This window comes from Nestor notabilis, unplaced genomic scaffold (genome assembly GCF_000696875.1).
Source record: "Nestor notabilis isolate BGI_N333 unplaced genomic scaffold, ASM69687v1 scaffold5515, whole genome shotgun sequence".
NCBI lineage: Eukaryota > Metazoa > Chordata > Aves > Psittaciformes > Psittacidae > Nestor > Nestor notabilis.
Window position 1 is genome coordinate 4,074 of NW_009930507.1, and position 20,397 is coordinate 24,470.

Genomic DNA, 20,397 nt, shown 5'->3' on the forward strand with positions numbered 1-20,397 from the left:
TAAAAAACCCATCATCTTCTTAGCAGTATCAGAGAGAATCCTAACCACCAAATACTCTACATATGTCAGGTTAGCACACAAAAGGAAAGTTAGTTGCACAGACATACAAGTACCCAAACTGCCTCTCATGCAAAACCTCTGACAATCCACAACAGACAACACGTCAGCACCCTGCAGCAGTGTCCAGCATAGCTGTGCCTACCTAGCTGGGGGGCTGGTTGCCCCAGCTTGGGGTAGGGGGCTGCTCCTGGGAGCCCACCCCAAAGCAGCCCCCATGAATTATGAAGATTCAGTGCCATACTGTGCAACCTTGTGATACATGCACACCTCTCTCAGGAATTAGAAGTTTCTTCAGTATTAAGTGGTCAGATTTTAGATCAGTAAGATAAAAGTGCATTGCTATTTTTTCATATTTGTTGATGGTGAAGGGATACGTTCACATGCTGGGCGAGACAGTTGGCTCATTACATGGACTGGACTACAGATATGTGGGTGAAGCAGACCAGAGGGGGAAGATCCTTTGCACTCAGACCCTCCTTAGCAATTCTGTTCCCCTCTCAAGAGCACAGGACAAAGTTACACCTGGTCTACATGTTCAAAGAGTTAAATAAGTATTTTATCCTTTAAAAAGCTTCTCTTAAAATATCACCCTTTTTCTTCTCTTTCACAGAAATCTGTTGATTTGCAACAAACGGGACATGCCAATAATGGATTTTGTTAAGAAAAACTAGCTCTAAATATTTTTTTTTTTACCAGTTGTCTTCATTGCAGTAGCTTCTTTGAATCTCCACTAATGACTGAAGTTCCCACACGCAGGAGGGAACAAATAGCAGTGAATGCTAGTGAATAAGGACCTGTAAGAAAAGCAGTAGAAACAATACCTCATTTTTTGCAGCTTACTGTCTGTACAGTGCTATAAGGCTATGCTCTAAGATATTTATAGTAATTTATAGGTTACAATATATCTTTTTAAATGCAGTTAGCCAAACTGATTGCTATGTAAGCCTGTCCTTGCCCACTGCTTCCCCTGAGACTGTACGGACCAAAACCGTCAAGAACTGCAAAGATCCAGTGTGGAATGAAACATTTTGCTTCAGGATCCAGAGCCAAGTAAAAGTAAGATGCACAGTACCTTTGTTTTTCTTTTGGGGCAGAGATCTTATTGTGTGATTGATATGTATAGCACCATAAAAATAAATATGTGTAAGGGACTACAAGGACATGGGATATGGAGTAACATGCAGCAACAAAATTGTTTTCTGCTATATAAAAGATTGAAAAGATATTTCACAACTATTCATGTAATGTCCTGTCACTTTTCACTTTTCCTTTTTTTCCTTATTTTGTTCCTGCTTTTCAACAGTAAAGGTGAGAATTTCAGAGTAAATTGAACAGCATAAAAGACATGCATGAGCTAAGCAGCGGAAGCATTGGGGTGCTGTTCTTTTTACTATTCCTTTGGAAAAACCTTGTGATATAAATGTCACAAAACAATAGTTAAAGCTTGCAAAAGAGACCAGCTGAGGTTTTACTATGATGATAAATGTTAGAGCTTCAGAAGAATTGCAAGTCCCACTGTCTACTTCCTCCAAAAGACAACAACAACATCAGAGTCTAGGAGTCCACAGCATCAGTGACAGGCCAAGTAAGCCCAGCTTGCTTCATACTTGGGCAATCAAATTCTGCTTTACAACTTCCACCCTTCATTTCCTAGTGCTGGTGGCAGAGCAGGATAAAAACATTTCTGTCAAGTGCCAAATCAGCAGGCCAGTCCCCCGGCTCTCCTGAGCATCAACAAACTCCTTCAAAAGAGCATTCAGAATAGCTCAAAGTGTTGCTATACCACAGGGTCTCCAATGAACAATCCATCTTGCCTTGTCTGCAGAAGTTGCCCACAACACAAGTTCTCAGGCTTCCTTCCACAGAGTTAGGTGCTACTGGTTGTGTTTGGTACAGCTTTCAGCTCTAACACACCTGCCCATCTGCAGCCTACATCCAATGCTTTCCCTGCAGTCCTAAAAAATTCCAGTGTCTTTCAAAATAGCAGTGAGACACAATGTCACTGAGCCCTGCAGGTTTGACAGGGAGGTAAAAGGCAAGGGACAAACATTGCAGCATGGGAACAAACACCCACTGTTCTACAGCTCTTGCACCAGAACACCCGTTCCTTGCAATGGTTCGTGGCTGACAGGTCTTTCAAAACTGCAATAACACACATAACAGCTGGAAAAATATCTTGGCTACAGGAAGCTGCTGGAACTAGTTCCTCACAGAGTAGTATTTTGGAGGACCTTATATTTACTTTGCACTAACTTTGCAGCAGGAGACAAGACATGTGGCATTAGCCCCTGTAATTTTCAGTGTGTTAGTGACAGCAGCATGGCAGCATTTGCTGTGGGCTGCACAAAATATGTCCTGGGGATCTGGGACACCCAAAGTACTCTGGCATGTCTGTCAGTGTTGCCTCGCAGCTGTCTGGACTCAATAGGCTAAGTTAAGGCTCTCACAGGTTTCTTTCCATACACTGCAATTGCTCTCTTCATTACCCACTGAGCAGAGCTGGCCTGCTGGTTATTTTCTCCTTGCCTGTCTGGTGTATCATTGAGGTATTCATTTTCCGAAACCATGGGAGCCAGAGCTTAGTGAATTCATATAGTACACTGTCACTATGGAAGAGAAAAACTTGTTCAGATATGTCAGGCTGGTTCCCATCAGGAGCAGGAGTGTTTACTGAAAGGCATCTGTTTAAATGAATGCCTGACAAAGCACGATTGGTCCCTCCAGAGGGACACACTGCCTGGAGCTTGTAGCATGCAGCCCTGTAGAGGGCTGGCTCTGCTCAGCGCCTGGCTCCCTGTGATGCTGTCCTCATATCCTCCCTCAGGAGTGGATAGAAACAGTGAACTACCCAGAGAACCCCATCTGCTTCCCACACAGCATCCCAGCAGTGCAGCTAAGGCCTCCTTTAGCCAGCCAGCAGCATGTGCATGCCCCTCCTGGCTAGCTGGGAGTAATAGAGGAACTTCAGATCCTTCGATCACTAAGAAAATAAGTCAGCCTTTCCAGCCAAAAAAGGACAGTATATTGCAGTATCACAGCTAGGAAAACTGATCTGCTCTTCAGTGTAAGCTTGTCTTCTACAAACTGCAAACTGTTCCTTTTAAGCATATCATCTCTATCACCTTCCATAATCTTTACAGGCCTGTAAACCAAATTGCTGTGGCTGATTCTCTCTGCCTCTTGTCGCTATGTTTCTCTTAGCAAGTGTGTTGGGCAGGAACCCAGTGCTGACCCATCAGCCACAAAGAGAATTATTTATATCTGAAGCCTAGTGTGATGCATCTACATATATGTCCATGAAGAGCAGCAATCTTTGTCTTCTGATAGCAAACTGCAAACCCAGATTCACTGCAGCTTGCCATCTCTCACTTGCTGTTTTCTTACAGAAATGATAGATGTTAACACTGAGTACTTGGATTCTGGATCATCTTCCTTTCAGTGCATTTGTATATTCACTCACCAGATCTAGTTATGGACCTTCCTGTGCTGCATTAAGAACTTTTAAAGCAACAAAGCTTGTGTAATCACTCTTTTGGTCATGTGCTTGTTTGTGAGACCATGTCTTTAATAAGCATTGAACCTCTTAGCAAATTTCAGTTAAGTCTGATGGATAAGTAAGAGTCTCTGAGATAAGAGATTCCTGCAATTCACATGAAAATGAGCTGTTGAATATATGGAGAGGCCTCAATTATTTGCCCATTGAGAAAAGAGGCATTTATGCTAATTTGCTCAGCACTCCTGGAGGCACTTCTGAGCCAGCCCATGTGCAGCTACCAACCAGGCACAATAGGGGTTTTTACCCCTGCTGTCCATCCAAACAGGCAGGTGACATAGGAGGGAGAGGAGATTGGTGCCGTGGGAGGAAGAAAGAGGAGATTGAGAGGTGTAGGAAATAATGCCATGAAAACAGGCCTTTGTTCTGCTGCTTTCTGTGCCTTTTGTCACCAGTTTAACAAAATTGTATCATTTTCTGTAGATTCCATGGCAATTATCTTCATGTGATCTGTTTAATAATAATTTACAGGATATAATTATGCAACATGCAGCAGTTATATGGTGCTTCCTGAATGTATTAAAATCCCTGCTTAAATCCAAGGATGGATCTATTTATTTATTTATTTGTTTGTTTGTTTGTTTGCTTGCTACCAGTAGCAGTAAATTCCCAGCCACCAGATAGTTTCCTACAATTCCAGGAAACGTGGTGACCTCAAATCAAATTAGAGGTCAAACATGTTTTTCAATATGGGAGCTACACATTCGATGATTCTGCTAGCTTTGTCATTTAAGTTATGAGAACATCCACAACAAACCCAACTATGCTAGGTGGAGATATTTCTCCATTTCTGGGTGGATAAAAGGTTGTGCATGCTCTCTCACTTCTCCCCATCCTTTCTCTGTCTTCCTTTACGTGCTGAGTACATCATCTTGTGCCTCCATGAAGTCTCAAAATAGAGATGTTCCTAATTCTGGAGTTCTGTTCACAGAATATTCTTGAGCTGAAAATCTATGACGAAAATGCAGTCACTAAAGATGACCTTCTCTTCACTGTCCTCTTTGATGTTGCTAAAATCCAGCTTGGAGAAACTGTTCGCTTGACTTTTCAGCTAAATCCAAAGGTGAGGAATAAAACTGCTTTGGCCATGGGAAGGAAATTTTGGTATTACCTCTTAAATAACTTACTGTAAAGTGATTGTAGGTGGGAGGGTTTACCTGGTCTGCACTTCATGTATCTTGTAAATTACCCTCCAAACCTTGTTCAGCAGAGTGGACAAGGTTTACTTCCTACCTTTGACATAATCCTGGAAGTTTTTACTACCTCCTCAAACCTCTCAGCAGAGTTTCCTTGTTTTTCTCCTTCTTGACTCTGTTGCTCAAATAGGTTTTGTTGGAGATAAATGACTTCATCACCATTGCACAAAGTTTCTCTGTTAGAATTTCCATTCCTGTGACCAGCACTTGTGAGTCTGGGCATACTCTGGTAAAGATGTTGGTGTATTCACCTAAAACCAGATACCCTGCCCTGTAAGTCCTTTGTGTATACAGGAATATAGCACAAAGATCCATGCTAAACAATTTCGGTGCTAAAATGCATTGATGGTCAATTACTGTAACTGTCTCATTACCTCAGTGCATGTGAACCCATACGTGATGACTTCAACATGTGATCTGGATGTCCAATCTAGATACTTGTATAGATTTGCTGATTCAATGACTTTTCTTATAGGGTATGTATTGGTATTCAGCTCTGTGGTGATATTGGCAAGCAGTCTATAATAATTTGTCTTGTGACTGGTCAATGTATTGTCCGTGTTATATGAGTTATTTTGATAAGAATTAGAATGCCCTCTGCTATACAACAGTATCAGTCTTCTGATAATGCTACCCAGAAAAAATAAGGCTTTAGACAGTTTTAAACCAATAATTATTGCAGACTTAGGACTGGGGATTGCCTGTGTGACCATTTTACTCTGCCTTGACACTGCATGGACAAACACAGTCAGCCTGGGAACTGACTTTTAATGAAGAAAGGAGAATACTCTCCAAATCACTCTAAATTGATTGCTTTCACTCACTTGAGCATACCCTAAAACAGGAGGGAAATTTGATTTTAAGAGCTGTTTCAGGAGCCAGAATAATTATGAAAAACCATAGCTGGTGAGAAATAATTAATTTTAAATGCTTATAATGAAATAACCTTTTACAGACACAAGAGACGCTGGAGGTTGAATTTGCATCGGAGAGCATGTAAGTAAAACCCATATGGGACCAAAGAACTGTCCTTTGCAAAAGCAAGCAGTCAAGCACATGCTAGCATTTAGTATAATATAGTCTAAGATGCTCAGTATCACAGCAACAGCTGGTGTTTATCAAGTTAGTTGCATATTGGCTAAAACTTCATGTTCTTTATCTACCAAAAATTGTTCTGGATACTAATTCATCCCACTATTTCCTGGAAGAGGGAGAAAGATACTAAGAACTGCAGCTCCTGTGTTTATTACTGTTATTATTTCCCATTATCATTAAAAAAATAAGGAAGCAACATTTCAGATGTCTGTCAAAATTAAAAATCAGTGACATATTTGAGACTATGCTGGACAAAGCAACCTTTAAGGAAAGTGTTATTCCTTGGTGTTTGTTTAAGGATGTATTTAGATAATATTAGTTCTGACTGCATGTTTTTTCCTCTCTTTCAGTCCAGTCCCTCCTGAAAAGCTTGTCACTAATGGTGTATTAGTGGTAATTTTAAACTGTTTCTCCTATATGTTTGTTTTAATACTAGTGATGGGAGTGGTGAATCTGGCAGGTGCCCCAATACCTCACTGCAGGCAGGGCTGAAGGGGAGGGAGATGAGGGGTTGCCATCCTGTGTTGCTCCCTGTGCAACTGTCTGACCACCAAAGCACGGCTGCAAGGACAGCCCTCTGATTTGGCTGACCCATCAGTTTAGCATTGGGAAGCCTCAGCACACCCACATTCCTTCTCCTGTCATTTCCCCCCCCTTTCCAGCCCCATCCCTGTGGATGGACCACCACAGCCACTTTTCTTTCAGCTGAAACCTGGCACATCTTCAGAGTGCCAAGGTATTTCTCCTATCAGCCTAACAAACACAGGGTGAACAGGACCCAGGTGACCAGAGACAGGTAACAGTGAAGTGAGTCAAATATGGAATGTTTTATACACCTAATTCTCTCATCATTCATCCATGCTACAGTCTCGTGAAATTTCCCGCTTGGAAGTCCTAGTGGACAATAGACAGATGAAGAAAGAACCTTCAGGTTAGACTTTAAACTAGAAACAAAAAAACTTATTTTATGGTAAACTGAAAATTTCTAGATGTTTTGTCATTTTCTTATCTGGTAATTTTCCTATTTGGCTGTTACAACTAGAGCAAAGGAACTGTATATTTACAAGTATTCACAAGATCATAGATCCAAGAATTATAGTGTATCTATGCTAACTATAAAACCTGAACTTTGACATTCAAATGAATTATTAGAGTGATAAAAAATCTTACTAGTGCTGTAAAATAGAACTAAATACATATTCCTCTATTAATAATTTGTATTTTGCCCATATTTCCTGTATGTCTGAGTTTTTCAAACAGCTACTGCTGTTTTATAAGCTCTTTGCTTCCTTTTAATTTTCTTTTTTTCTTTTTTCTCATTTTTAACTTCTTCCTGTGATGTTCCCTGGTTTGATGAACAGTCTTGCAGCTTTTAAGCGTTGTTGAATGTTCTATATGTAAAAATGACAACTTCTGAATGACTATTTAACGTTCTATTTCTGAGATCATATTCATTAATACCTTTGTATGCTTTTCATCTCTTTTCTTCTAGAAAAAGACTTCTTGTTCTCAGTGAAGGGATCCTATGAAGAAAGCCAGACGCTGTCACTGGGCTCTTGCCGGCAACCTGTGAAGCCCCTGGACTTCCATTACATCAAGTACAGCCTGTCAGAGATGCGTGTGGCTCTAGCAGAGAAGAAACCTCATTTCCCTTCGGTATGTGATCGCTGGCTTCAGTAAGCACAGTAAACTCACAGTTTTCCATACTTGACTGAGGCAAAGGAAAGAATTCAGTTAAATCCCATCAATTATTTTCAATTAAATCCTATCTTTCATTATCTTCTGCTCTGGAAGAGCACTGTATCCCTTAAGACACCTAAATATTAGATGCCAACTTGGAAACTGCTAGATGGTGACTTACTGGAGAAAGTGAGTTGGATACAGTGCTTTGTTTGTGGTATGTACATTGAATGGTTTTCTACATTATGATTTATTTTTCAGTGTACTTCAGGTGAAGAGAAAAAAGACTGCCATGCATCCCTCACTATTCCTCTGGATTCACTTCCCTTCAAGGAGAAAGTAGCAGTAGCAAAGGTGATTGATAGCAGCTCTTTAGAATAAATGTGAAGCTATGAACCAAAGGGCATGACTTAATTAAATCAGTGTGAAGTAGGAGTTTAGTTATATAACTGCTGGTGCCTTTACATTCCTAACAGAGAGGGTTATGGGCCTGTACGTTTTTGTATGAACCAAGTGGAACCAAATCCCACAGCCAAATGTTTGACAGAGGGATTTCTGTGAGCAGCTGGGAGACTAGTTCACATCAGAGCCAATGCAAACTATGAAGTTAGACAGTGCGCACTGGCAGAGATGGTGCTGGTTTTTACTCCGTACTGCTCTTTGTAGTTTTAGCATAAAACAATTTAAAGAAAATAAAGAGGACGTGGAGAAGTTTTAAAAATTGGATGGATTTTCTGATTGTTTTGGCTTTGTGAGTCCAGCATGGTTCTCAGGAGAAGTGAAGGGCATCTTGGCTGATGGAAAAGAAAGGACGTAAAATCATCTCCAGTTATTATATTGTGTTTTTCTCCTAGGACAAAACAATCAATTTAGATGTGAAGTCAAATGACTGGTAAGTAATTCTGCCTTTGGGTTCAGTGGTTGTGGAAAAAAAAAGAAAAAGATGCTGCCCAGCTTTTTTATCTTCTTACTTGTTTCTGTAACTAAGGGAGAAAGTATTATATACACCCCTATTTACTCCATGTTATTTACCCATATCCAGAAAGTGAACACTGTCAACTGAGCTGGGTGAAATTTCCTGTTATGCAACTATGCAGGAGTTCAATTTGGATGGGGAGAGTCATCTTTTCTGGCTGCAAAGTCCATGGAGCTACAAATTTAGAAAAATACGTGTTTATACCTCACTTCCCTTACTTGTAAAGAATCCAGAGTATTTGTAGTTATAAAATCTGGAGGTCTTCAGGCAACGAATCTTAAATATTCCACTGTTTATAGTATCTGTACATGGATTGCAGTATTTATGGTAGACACCTCTTGAAAATCAGTGTAGCAATGAACAATATTTCTAGTTTTGGTTTTGTAAGATTTTATAACCTCTTAACTTTCTCAGTCTTTTCTCTGCCTTGGCTATACCATCTGTGACATGCTTTTGTGGGGTCACAGCAGCAGCCTAACAGTAGAGTTTGTGACTCGCAAGGATGGCCCCAGGCATAAATTGTAAGTGATCATGCACATCCTATTTAACCCTGTGCTTTCTTTGAGGTCAAGAAACTTAGATGTTCGTTTGGAGTTTGATCTGTGTATGGAGGAGAAAAATTTCATAGAGAAACGGAGGAAGTTTGTGGCTTCTGCTCTGAAAAAAGCACTTCATTTAGAGCGAGACCTACGAGACCATGAGGTATGGGGAGCACCACAGGGACTAGACTGTTCTGTGGAACAGCAATGTGTTATGCTTGCAGATGTTTGCATATTGTTCCTTAGCCAGTCCTGGTATATTCAGTGTCCCAAGTAAAGCATTGAGAAATGTTTAGATGAAACAATGGGAGAGCATGGGTAGTATCAAACCTACTTGCTACATGTTTGCTCAAAATCCAGAATGCCATAAATCACCATTTTTTTCCCTGCCTTATTTCTGTTTCATCTGTTATAGTCCTACTGTCTTAAGCTGAGCATTCAACTGCCAAGACCCCATAAGGCATTTTATATTACCAGATTTTGGAGGGGAAAAACAGTTAAACAGTTAAAGTGACATATAACACTGACTTATCACCGACTCCTCTGGTGTTCGTCCTCTTAGTTGTATGGGGATAGTTGATGCTTTAGGGAGGGAACACAGTCTGCGATCAGGCACTTTAGAAATGAAGCTTTCATTTGAAGAGTTCTTTGTTACCTGTGATTTTCCCTTTGTTCAGGACAGCTGGACCAAAGGCATATTAAACATTATATGACAGAATGGCTTTGGATGCTATAAATGATGTCCCTGTTCACAAACTGATCACATCAGTATATTGTTTCTAACTAGCACATTAGTTTTGGTGGAAAAAAGTAGTTTCGTAAGCATAAGAATTTTTTACTACTAAGTTCAGATTTTACAAGGAAAGAATGTTTTCTCATAAATCCAAATCAGAATACTTTGCTTTAACCTGAAATGCTTGATTTGAATCAGATCACTGCTGAGTATTTCCTTGATGCAATTGTCTGGAAATGTGTATGGGAAACACCATTTCGCTCCTCTCAGTGGGTTTCTTGGAGGAATTTGTCTTCCTGTAAGACAATTTAGATTTCCATGCAATTAGGCTTTGTGGATCATCACTGTAATTGTATACTCTAGGTACTTTATAGGAAATGTAATCTAGTCATTATACTTGACTTACAAGAGAGGATGAGTTCCGATTGTTCCCAAAATAGAGCTCTCATGAGATGATGTTCTGCTAAGGAAAATGTACTCTAATACTGAAATGCCTTGAAACAACAACTTTAGAGCTATTTTGGTAAGCCAGAATGTAATGTTTTAGAATCAAAATTGATTGCTTTTGATAAAAAAAAGTCAAAATTAGCTAATTAGCAAATTTCTTTTTTTCTTTTCTTTTTTTTTTTTTTTTCCCTTCTGTGCAGAATACCAGGTTTTCATCTTTTTCTCTCCTGCTTGGGGAAATGGTGAAATGCTGGAATTTCTTGTGGGACAGAAATGATGCAATTAACTCAGCTCTGATCACATGTGCTGGTAAACTAAGTTATTTACTACTGCCATGTCGATATTTAAACAGGTACCTGTTGTAGCAGTCATGACAACAGGAGGTGGTACCCGAGCACTGACATCTCTGTTAGGCAACCTGTTGGGTCTTCAGAAGCTGGGTCTCTTAGATGCTATTTCATACATCACTGGGTCATCTGGTTCGACATGGTAAGGAGAATAAAGAACATCATTCATCACCTCCATGGTCTGCTGTGTGAGAGATTTATTTTCTTAATTTTGGTAAAGGAAGGTGTACTACTTCAGTTTCAAGCTTTTTTCTTCCTGCATTAGGAACACATTGCTTGAGCCAGCATATGGCATAGGCTTTGCTGATGGCAAACAACATTTTCCTTGACCCTTTGTTTCACCTCTAGGATCTTTCCTAGTGAGTGATCCTGGTGCATGTCAGAGACTTGTACATAAATCAATATAGCACAGAGGGGTTCTTTGCAAGTCCTCAGGTTTCACTAGTGATTTGAGGGGTGGGTGTGTGTATCCCTGAATCAAAAAACCTTTTCTCTTCAATAATATACTGAGACCCAAAAAAGTTTTTCACGGATCTCAGCTAGTTCCTTTGAGGTGGTCCTTAAATTCAAGTCTAACAAGAGAAAGTGTCTCAGGCATATGACAACATATATCTCCTTTCTTTTCCTCAGGACCTTGTCACACTTGTATCAGAGCACTGACTGGTCACGCAAGGATCTGTCCAGACAGATTGGTGAAGTTCGCAGACATATGACCAAGTGCAAGCTAAGCTGCTTTTCCCTGGAGAGCTTGAAGTACTATGACAAGGAGCTAAAACTGCGGAAGCAAGAGGGATACCAGATCTCTAGTATTGATTTATGGGGGCTTCTGCTGGAAAAAGCATTAAGTGATGGGGTAGTGTGTCTATGTTTTCTGTAACAGCTACTGAGTACTCTTGTATGGAAAATGAAGTTCTAGGGACAGATACTTGCCTGGGAGCATGCCAGCATTATCCAGCAGATGATTTCTGCTGACTAACAAAGGGGGTTTGTCCCCACATATCTCTCAGCATGTAATTAGCAGCCCAAAGGGTAATATGTAGGGCAGAAAACATGTCTTCTTCTACCATTGTGAGTATCTGATCACCTAACAGCAGAGTCCTGCTCTTAGTTTCTATTCCTCCCTGTAAGAGCTTGTAAGGTGAATGCATTTACTGGAAAGAATGAGACACCATTGTACCACAGAGTGTCCTATAGCTCACCTGTAATTAAATAAGCTTATGTGGATGTGTAAATACTTAGATCACTCCTTGGTTTAAAAAATGTCTGGACACAAAATGAGTGGAGAGAATAAGAAAATGAAGATGGGAACAGATATTATTTTGCTGTAATCTTGCAAGCCCGTACACCATGCCAAGAAGGCCCTTGATTTTGCTTTCTCTGTTTCTGGTCAATTCGCAGAAAAACAACCACAAACTCTCAGATGAGCGACAGGCACTGAGTCAGGGTCAGAATCCTCTACCTATCTACATGATCCTCAACATCAAAGAAGACTACAGCCTTTCCGAGTTCAAAGGTGATGGCAAAACTGAGCTGTATCTGGACTTGGTTGGTGTTCAAATGATCTGCATTATCAGTTACTGCATGTCCTGCAACCCCTTGCACTGCTGACCCATAGAATTCATATACAGTTTCTTTTCCTCCTTAACTTCCTCTTTTGTTTCTAGATGTTGTGTCTAGGTTCTGGTAAGAACCCATGTCCTATGGGGCAGGAGAAATCTGGGGGGAGGTACTTAAGGACAGCCAAGGTACTCACAAATCAAAGGCTTAGCTCTACATATGAGTTAACCTAGGCTGACAGCTTTGGTATGAACTTCACTCATGTCCTATCTGGAGAGGCCTGTTGGGAACTTATGAATGAAAAAGTTTGGGAAACATTACTGTGTGAGCAGGTGAAACCAGTTGAATGATAACTTCTTACCCTGGGAAAAAACAGTCTGTGATCACCCTGCTGTAAGGGTTTGTCCTGCAGCTGGTTCCTTGTCGTTTCAGAGCCCTTCCTGCAGGGAAGTAGGGATTGAGATTTAAAAGTTACTTTTTTCACTTCAAAAACTTCCTTTTGTGCCTTTGCAGAATGGGTGGAGTTCACTCCTTATGAGGTCGGGTTCTTAAAATACGGCGCCTTCATTCGTGCAGAGGATTTTGGCAGTGAGTTCTTCATGGGTCACCTGATGAAGAAGCTTCCTGAATCCCGCATCTGTTTCATGAAAGGTGATGTGCTCCACTGTGAATATTTAAGTTGCATACACATGTACTGTGTTTTTAACCTAATACAGACCCTACATAGTGCAACTAGTGCCCTGCAACATGCAGCACTGAAGCAAAGTGTACAACACGCTGTTCTCACCTCTAGCTGAATTTCATAGACACTCTATATGAGCTAAAAATAACTAGAGGAAATTTCAAATAACACTATTTGCTGTTGCTTTTGTCTTGAATGGTAACTCTCATGCCTGAATTTTCAGGGCTGCTTAAAGGGGTTAGGCTTGTTTTGAAATGAGCAGCAGAGTTTCACATGGAAATTAATTGCATTTTGAAACTGGAATCTTAAACCCAAATTTATCAACAAATGGTATGATTTTACAACAAAAAACAATGTTGTGAATGAGTTTGTTTGAAGAGATGGCAATTTTGAGTAGTTTTCTAAACTGTTATTAATATTTTTGCAAGTTTAATGGCATTCTGAATCCTTTGTAATTTTGCTAGCATGATTCAATCAGTGAGTTTTGTCATCTTTATTTCAGTAAAGAGGGTAGCTTTCAGTAATGCCTGAAAGACAGCTTAGGAGTTTTTATGCAATTCTTGTTTTAATTTTGTGTAATGCTGGAACTCTCTATCACCCCTCTTTGTACTCTGGTTCTCTGGATTGAGGTTGTCTGCAGGAGAGTCCATCTGCTTTTAAACCTCAAATAATAGATGTGTTACATGTAAATAAGCATGACACACAACAGGACAGCGAGGTTATCAGTAAGAAAGGGTTTGCTTATGAACTGAAAAATCCATACAACCAGCAACACCATTCTTTATCTGGTGGTATGTGTCATCTGGTGTGCAGAGAAGTTGTGAATCTTGATGTATGATGCAGGAGGAGCCCAGGGTCATGTTGGTACAATCATTAGAAAATAGCCGGGCATGAGGAACAGAAGATAGTGCTTAGCCACACAGACACTAAATCTCAGAGCTTTAATGACTATGCTTAGAGCTTTTAGTGATGTAATGAGTTAGGAAAAGAGGTGGATGAGGGAAAAGACTCAGAAGATAAGACAGGAAACAAGGATATAAACAGGTCTGAAAAGCAGAGGATAAGTAAATGGTGGCTGATGGCTCTAAAGTGCAGTAGCAGCTACAAGCACTAGAAGTACCAAATCCAGAACCTTAAAATGCTGGAGAGTACACTGCAGAAGAGATATCTTAACACTTTCCATTTTCTTGTATTCTTTCATTAAGCACTCTATGCTGACTGCCAGAGGTAGGAGGGAGATAACAGAGCTAGGTGGGACTGCAGAGCCTTCTGAGAACGTTATGCCTCTGTTGCCATTTGCCAATGACGTTGGTGTAGTGTGTTCATACCTGAGGTGGCCAGGTAGGAAGCATACCCAACACATCCAGATTGGGCTGAGCTCTGCATTCTCAACCTCAGCACCTGAATTCATCTGGTGGCCCCACAGCCATAGGTGTATCTTTAGAAAGGATAGAGCTGAGAGTTGAAGCAATGTTGCCATCTAGTGATACAACATGTGATGCCCTTTTGGGTTGTGATTAAATTGTACTATTAGTTACAGCATGACAGTTCAAGGATATAAGTTAGATGTCATTTTCAGGGAGAGGTAGGGCCTTTTATAACAGCAATGGCTAGAGCTGGAAAGATTGAATTGGATGGGAATATAAGACCCTCAGGTTTCCAGAAGAAAGGCTAGGGTGCATAAAAGCTTGTTATTTTTAACTCTGCCAGCCTAGTAAAAGATACTGTCTCTCTTCATAGTTCTCACTTCAGCAAATATAGGTACCATGAAAATTCAAGATGTTAGGAAAACAAACCTGTGTAATTACAACCAAGTTCTGTGTGAACAACAGTGTTTGGAAGATATAAAACGCACAAACAACATATACCTCCCAGGGCTTAGGGAGATGGAAGAGTTACGGAGTAAGAAGGCACCAAGTAAAGATAAGAGAAATGAGAGGAGTTGCCTTTTCACTGCAGACCTGGACAGAAGCTTCTCAAGCAGCAGGGAGATGAGGTTGTATTGATGGAAACTGCCCAGCACTTATCTGCAAATGAAATCTGTTTCCCAGCTAAGTGTAGAACCAGAGAGCCCCTATCTGATTTCTTGATTATGTATTTCTAATGTTTCTCAAGCAAGTCCTATTCTTATGGGGACTTCCCGTGAAGCTGAAGACACTTGGCTTCTTGTCCCACTCCACAAACAAGCCAGACTTAAAAGAGAATTGTATTTCTGCTACTAATTAATGGAATGCATAAATATTGTGTTGCACAATTCAAATTACTGCATCCTTTGCAATGTATGGCTTTTGCAAAGTTTTCACTGGCAGAGATTTTCAAGGCTTGCTCAGCACTGCCTTCTCTGGTGGAGTTCCTCCCAGGGCCTGTGGCAGAGCTATGGAGGAAGAAATGCTTTTCCAGATCCAAGAGGCTTTTAGAGACATTTTTAGATCTTCTTTTAAGTGTGAGAGCAAAAGTAGAAGAAGGACTACAGGGATAAGAATAACAAGGAGAGGGAGAGCAGTCTCATTCAAAAGAACTTGTCGCAAGAGAAAACTTACAGGAGACAGTGAAGATGTCTTGTTTTAGAGGACTATTCTGCAGACTGCCCTGAATTGTGCTATAACCATTTGAATCTTGGCTGTTCAGGAGCAGCCCCAAACCTTTAACTGAGCATATGGCAAACCTTTCAGACCAAACATTTATTATATAGGAAATGGTGTGGTTTTATTCTCTGATGACAGTTGCTTATAGGACAGAAGATGTTGGCTTGCAGTATGTGCAATGTACATGACAATGAACTACAGTGTCTGGCACAATGTTTAAAACTATTTAGGTTTTCCATTTCCATTAAAAGGTTTACAGAACAGTTTCCCTGTTCTCTACCATTGCACAGGCCTGTGGAGCAATGTTTTTTCCTACAATCTCTTGGATGCCTGGCATTCGTCGGATCCTACAGAAAGGTGCTCACTGAGATGTACACAACACAGGACTATTGATGTTGGTTGGTTACATTTCTGTTTCTAATTTACCTGTTGTCTTATGAATCCTTAAACTAACTTTACATTCAGATGCATGTAGTGAGAAATAAATACTAAGGCTTTTTAAATCTTAAAACCGAGGTGGATGCTGCACTGTTGTTTCACCTCTCCCCTGAGGTGTCATATGGCCAGCAATATCTAATTAGATTTTCTTTCTGAATTCCCTCATAACAATGTTACTTCCATTAGTTTCCCTTGGACTAAATTTATGCAAGTGATGATTTGCCACCAAATAAAAAACTACTGAAGTTCTTTAACAAATCATCTTTGCTGGGGCCTTTCAGTGACCGTACATGTTGTAACAAACATCTCAATGCTATGTTTTCTGTCTATCTTCACCTTTAATGTGTTGTTGAAGACTTGGATGTATCAATTATGTGGAACTCCATTTCAACTTTCTTTGATCCTGTTGTAAACCTGTGTTTTCCTTAGAGGTGTTGGCTGTCCTTCCTGTGTTCAAATGTGGTTAGCAAGTTTGGTTTATGGGCTTTTCATCACTTTCTCCATGGAAGTGTTGCAGAACCCTGAGCTCAATAAATACTTGTGCTAGAAAGTCATTGGCCCTCTTTACCAATCTCATGAGGTGCCATTTAGCATGAATCATTTTCTCTGCTCTTTTCTGAGTGTCCAGTTCTCCTGACAGCATTTTTTCTCTCTTTTTTTTAAAGCTGGTTTGAACTAATTTTGAAAGAATCTGGTGCAGATCCTCAGCCTACCCTGACTGCACACAGGGAATCCACCTAAGACTTCAATCAAGCAGTAGATAATTTTTCCAGCTTTAGGAAGTTTGTTGCCACTCTGACTTTGTTTTTCATGGAATATGGTTTACTGGAGATTGATCTTCCTCTTGTTCCTACTTTGACATTGATTTGATTGTATATTCCCATGTCTTACTGTATTCCTCTAGCCAATATTAGATGCCCTTTGGTATCCTAAGTATTGCAAAAACTGTATCAGAACAAGTTGTTCATCTCCTCTACCCTTCAGAAGGAGAGGAGCCTTCCTCATCAGCAAGTGGCCATGAGCTGGAGACTTACTTAGTCGACCCTGAATGTGGCATCATGGGCATCATTCGGCAGGTCCTGTCCGAGCGGGTGATGGTTTCAAAGTTCTACAACTTCCTGAAAGGGTTCCAGGTGCACAATGAATACCTTCAGAGCAAAAGCTTCTGTATATGGAAAGGTAAACGTCACTGAATATTAGTTTTATTTGCTTATATGGTTGGTGTTTTCATCGATGAAGAAAAGGCAGAGGGTGCACAGGTTTTATTCTTCACTTTGGGAACAAAAATTTCAAGATATCTAGTTAAATGTCATCCAATCAAATCAGCTCCAAGACATCCCTTGATTCCAGGGAAGGGCAATTGCTGCTCATTGAGGCCAGAAGAAAAGCGGCACAAAAAGTGAAGGTGTGCTGCCTTTTTGCCTTGGACAGGTCTTTCTTTTCTGTGTCAAGGCTGAGCTTCCATAGTGAGGAAAGGTCTTGGAAAACAAAAGTAACGGGGAGACAAGAGGCATTTTGCCACCCTTACTAGCCAAATAACAGATATATTACTTCTTCAGTGAACCACTCATCGTAACAATTATTTCCTTTTAGACACTATACTAGAGAATTTCCCCAACCAGCTGACGGAAACAGCAGAGTTCATATGCCTGGCAGACACGGCGGGATACATCGATATCAGCTACCCACCACTCATGAGGCCAGAAAGGAAAGTGGATGTTGTCCTGCACTTAAACTATTCTTCTGGATCACAGACATCGGTGCGATGGTCACTCTATTTTCTAAATAGGTCTAGACCACTGTATTTTAGCCCTTTTAGCCTTCGTTAGCTATCAAGGCCGTACTCTGTATGGAGTGTTTCTCTGGAACTAGTACCACCACTGAAGAACTTGTTTCATTTGCCTTGTGATATCCACCTAAAGATATCCACGTGCAGTTAAATTTGAAGTAACTTATCTGGCTGTCTTTAGAGCAGTAAATAAACTTTTTTGTTGTTCTAAATTGTGGAGAAGAATTGTCCTTTGACACCATGTCTGCTGTTTCATAGAGCCTGGTCTTTAATTCCAGTTACTAGATATGAACAAGGCAGAAGTTCTTCAAGACTTCCTGTCTGTTCTGCTCATTTCAGGATCTTCTCCAACAAAAGGGACATGTTTCTGTGTCTTAAGCTGTGACGCCACCCTTGCCTGCAGCCATGAACATTTTATTTATCTTGCAGATAACAGCTGGTGAGGAGGAGGATGTAAAACAACAATTAGTAGTGCAAGTTGGAGGCTGGGTCTTGAACTATTGCTCTGTTAATAACTAGTATTTAACATCTCCTGCAGAAGACAAAGGCCAGAAGAAGTACTGACAACAAATGCTGCTCCTGGATCATTGTGAAGGGCTTTTGATGCATGTGTTGTGCATTAGGAAAAGTTGACGGGGTGGCAGAATTTCTGGTCTTTTCTCTTTTTTCTGTCTGAATGCAGCCTTTGGAAGAAGCCTCCAAGTACTTCCTAAAGCAGGGAATCCCATTTCCCAAAATCCACATGAGTGAAGAAGAAAAGAAAAATCTAAAAGAGTGCTACATCTTTGAAGACACAGAGACCCCAGAGGCACCAATAGTGGTGTTTTTCCCGCTGGTGAATGACACCTTCAGAAGATACAAAGAGCCTGGTAAGCCATGGGACAGAGATGGTCCTCCCACCCTTTGTCTGTGTCCACATGGGAGACATGGTCTAGCATGGTTCCCTCCCTCCTCTAGAGTGGCTCCCATGGTTCAGAAATGCGGGTGTGCGGGTAGCAAGGAGCAACATTGTGCCCCACCTGGCAAGCAGAAATTTGGGACCACAACTATACCCCATCAATGCCCTTTCTTTATTTGTCAGGTGTGGAGCGTAGCCCTGCTGAGATGGCGCAGGGCAAGGTGGACGTTTCCAGCATCTTTTCCCCATACTGCATAAGCAGCTTTACCTACACAGAGGAGGAGTTTGACAAGCTGATAGAACTGACCAGCTACAACATTCAGAACAACAAAAATCTGATCCTTCAGGCTCTGAATTCAGCCATAGAGCAGAAACGACAGCACAAAAGATAAACTCCAATTTGAATCTCAGAAAGATGCACATAGCATCTTTGGTTTTTTCCCTGCAGAACAATCAAGCCCTGTTTGTGAATGAGCACAACAGACTTGGGAAATTACAAAGACTTGTCTCAGCCCGTGGTTCCTCTTCACCACATGGCGATGCTAGATAAACTGATTGAACAAAATAATGATTAGTCTCGTGCTTTATTTATGTTGGATTTAACTGCTAGTGAACATTTTTTTTTTGTATACATACATGTATATGCAGTAAATCAATTGTTAGAAAATAAATGGCTTATTGATGAGTTTTTAAATGGGGCAGCAATACAAATTCTTTCCAAATTCACAGCATTAATAGAAGTGGTATGTAAAGCCAAATGAGCTACAGATATTTAATTTAGCCTAAATCTAATGCAATGGAAAAATACATTATAAATGTGGGCAATTTCAAAGAAGGAGAGAAAACTATATTTTCCTATGGTGTCAGGAAGAAATTTTGTTAGAAATAACACGCAAAACTAAATGTAAAAGACACAGAAAATCTGAGATTTCACATGGAAAAACACAAATGATCTGTACTTCTGAATTTCCAAGTTTTATTAAACCAGAAACACTTAGATTTGGAAAATCCCTTGGAAGTGACTGTTTCAAACCCTGTTGTGAGTCAGGATCAGCTCATCTGGTGCATGTGTAAGTACCTAACCTGAGGTTGTGATTTTCACTAATGCTCATGGTATTTAGAGGATCCAGCTCAGCATCTACACCCCATTAATCTCAATAGGTTTAATAGTATTTCTTGTTATTGTAGGATGGGTAGCTGTGAGAATAAAAACATCAAAAACTGAAAGACATTCAGATTTTGTGGTAAGAAGGCAAGCTAAGTAGTTTACACTGATATCCATGGGTAATTCAGGGGTAATTGCATAACTTTGTCAGTCCCTGACTGTATACAAACAACACAGGCTCTATGCAACTACTATAAATAGCACAAGGAAATTTGTTGAGACTGCTTATTTCTGAGATGAGGACCAAAGTAATTATTTGCTTTATGAAGGATTTGAATAATGCAAATACTCTGTAATCCTGTTTTATTACAACAAAGATACTAATCTAAAAAAAAAAAAAAGAAGAAAGATACAATGCTTCAGTCAGTATCAGCTGATTACTTCAGATTTAAATGAAACACAGTAACTTGTCTGTGCTGAAGTAACATGTATTGACAAACAGAGCTATGAATAGTGAATAACAGCCAAAATGGAAAATAAATCCTTAATTCAAAATGAAATTTGAACCTCTAAAAGGCTGAAAATTTCTCTTCCCTTCTGCTATCATCATCTGTCTCTCTCAGTTCCTTCAAGCATTCCTTTATGCTCTTCTTCTAGTCTTTGTCGTCTTTAGTCTCCCACACTCACCTCCCATGACCTCAGCTCCCTTAGGGCTGG

At 40.3% G+C, this 20,397-nt stretch overlaps 1 protein-coding gene across 1 annotated transcript; it reads left to right on the forward strand.

Moving 5' to 3' along the window:
• Nucleotides 1-979: 979 nt before the first annotated feature.
• On the forward strand, nucleotides 980-18,967 carry LOC104406443 (cytosolic phospholipase A2 epsilon-like; the record flags this gene model as incomplete). Its single annotated transcript, XM_010015414.1, has 18 exons — nucleotides 980-1,116; nucleotides 4,545-4,676; nucleotides 5,765-5,805; nucleotides 6,255-6,297; nucleotides 6,772-6,835; nucleotides 7,397-7,560; nucleotides 7,846-7,938; nucleotides 8,439-8,476; nucleotides 9,127-9,262; nucleotides 10,632-10,768; nucleotides 11,257-11,479; nucleotides 12,025-12,139; nucleotides 12,697-12,834; nucleotides 15,741-15,848; nucleotides 16,873-17,067; nucleotides 17,482-17,648; nucleotides 18,360-18,546; nucleotides 18,759-18,967. Coding segments are annotated over 18 exons (2,327 nt in total), but the record flags the coding sequence as incomplete, so codon positions are not given.
• Nucleotides 18,968-20,397: the final 1,430 nt, after the last annotated feature.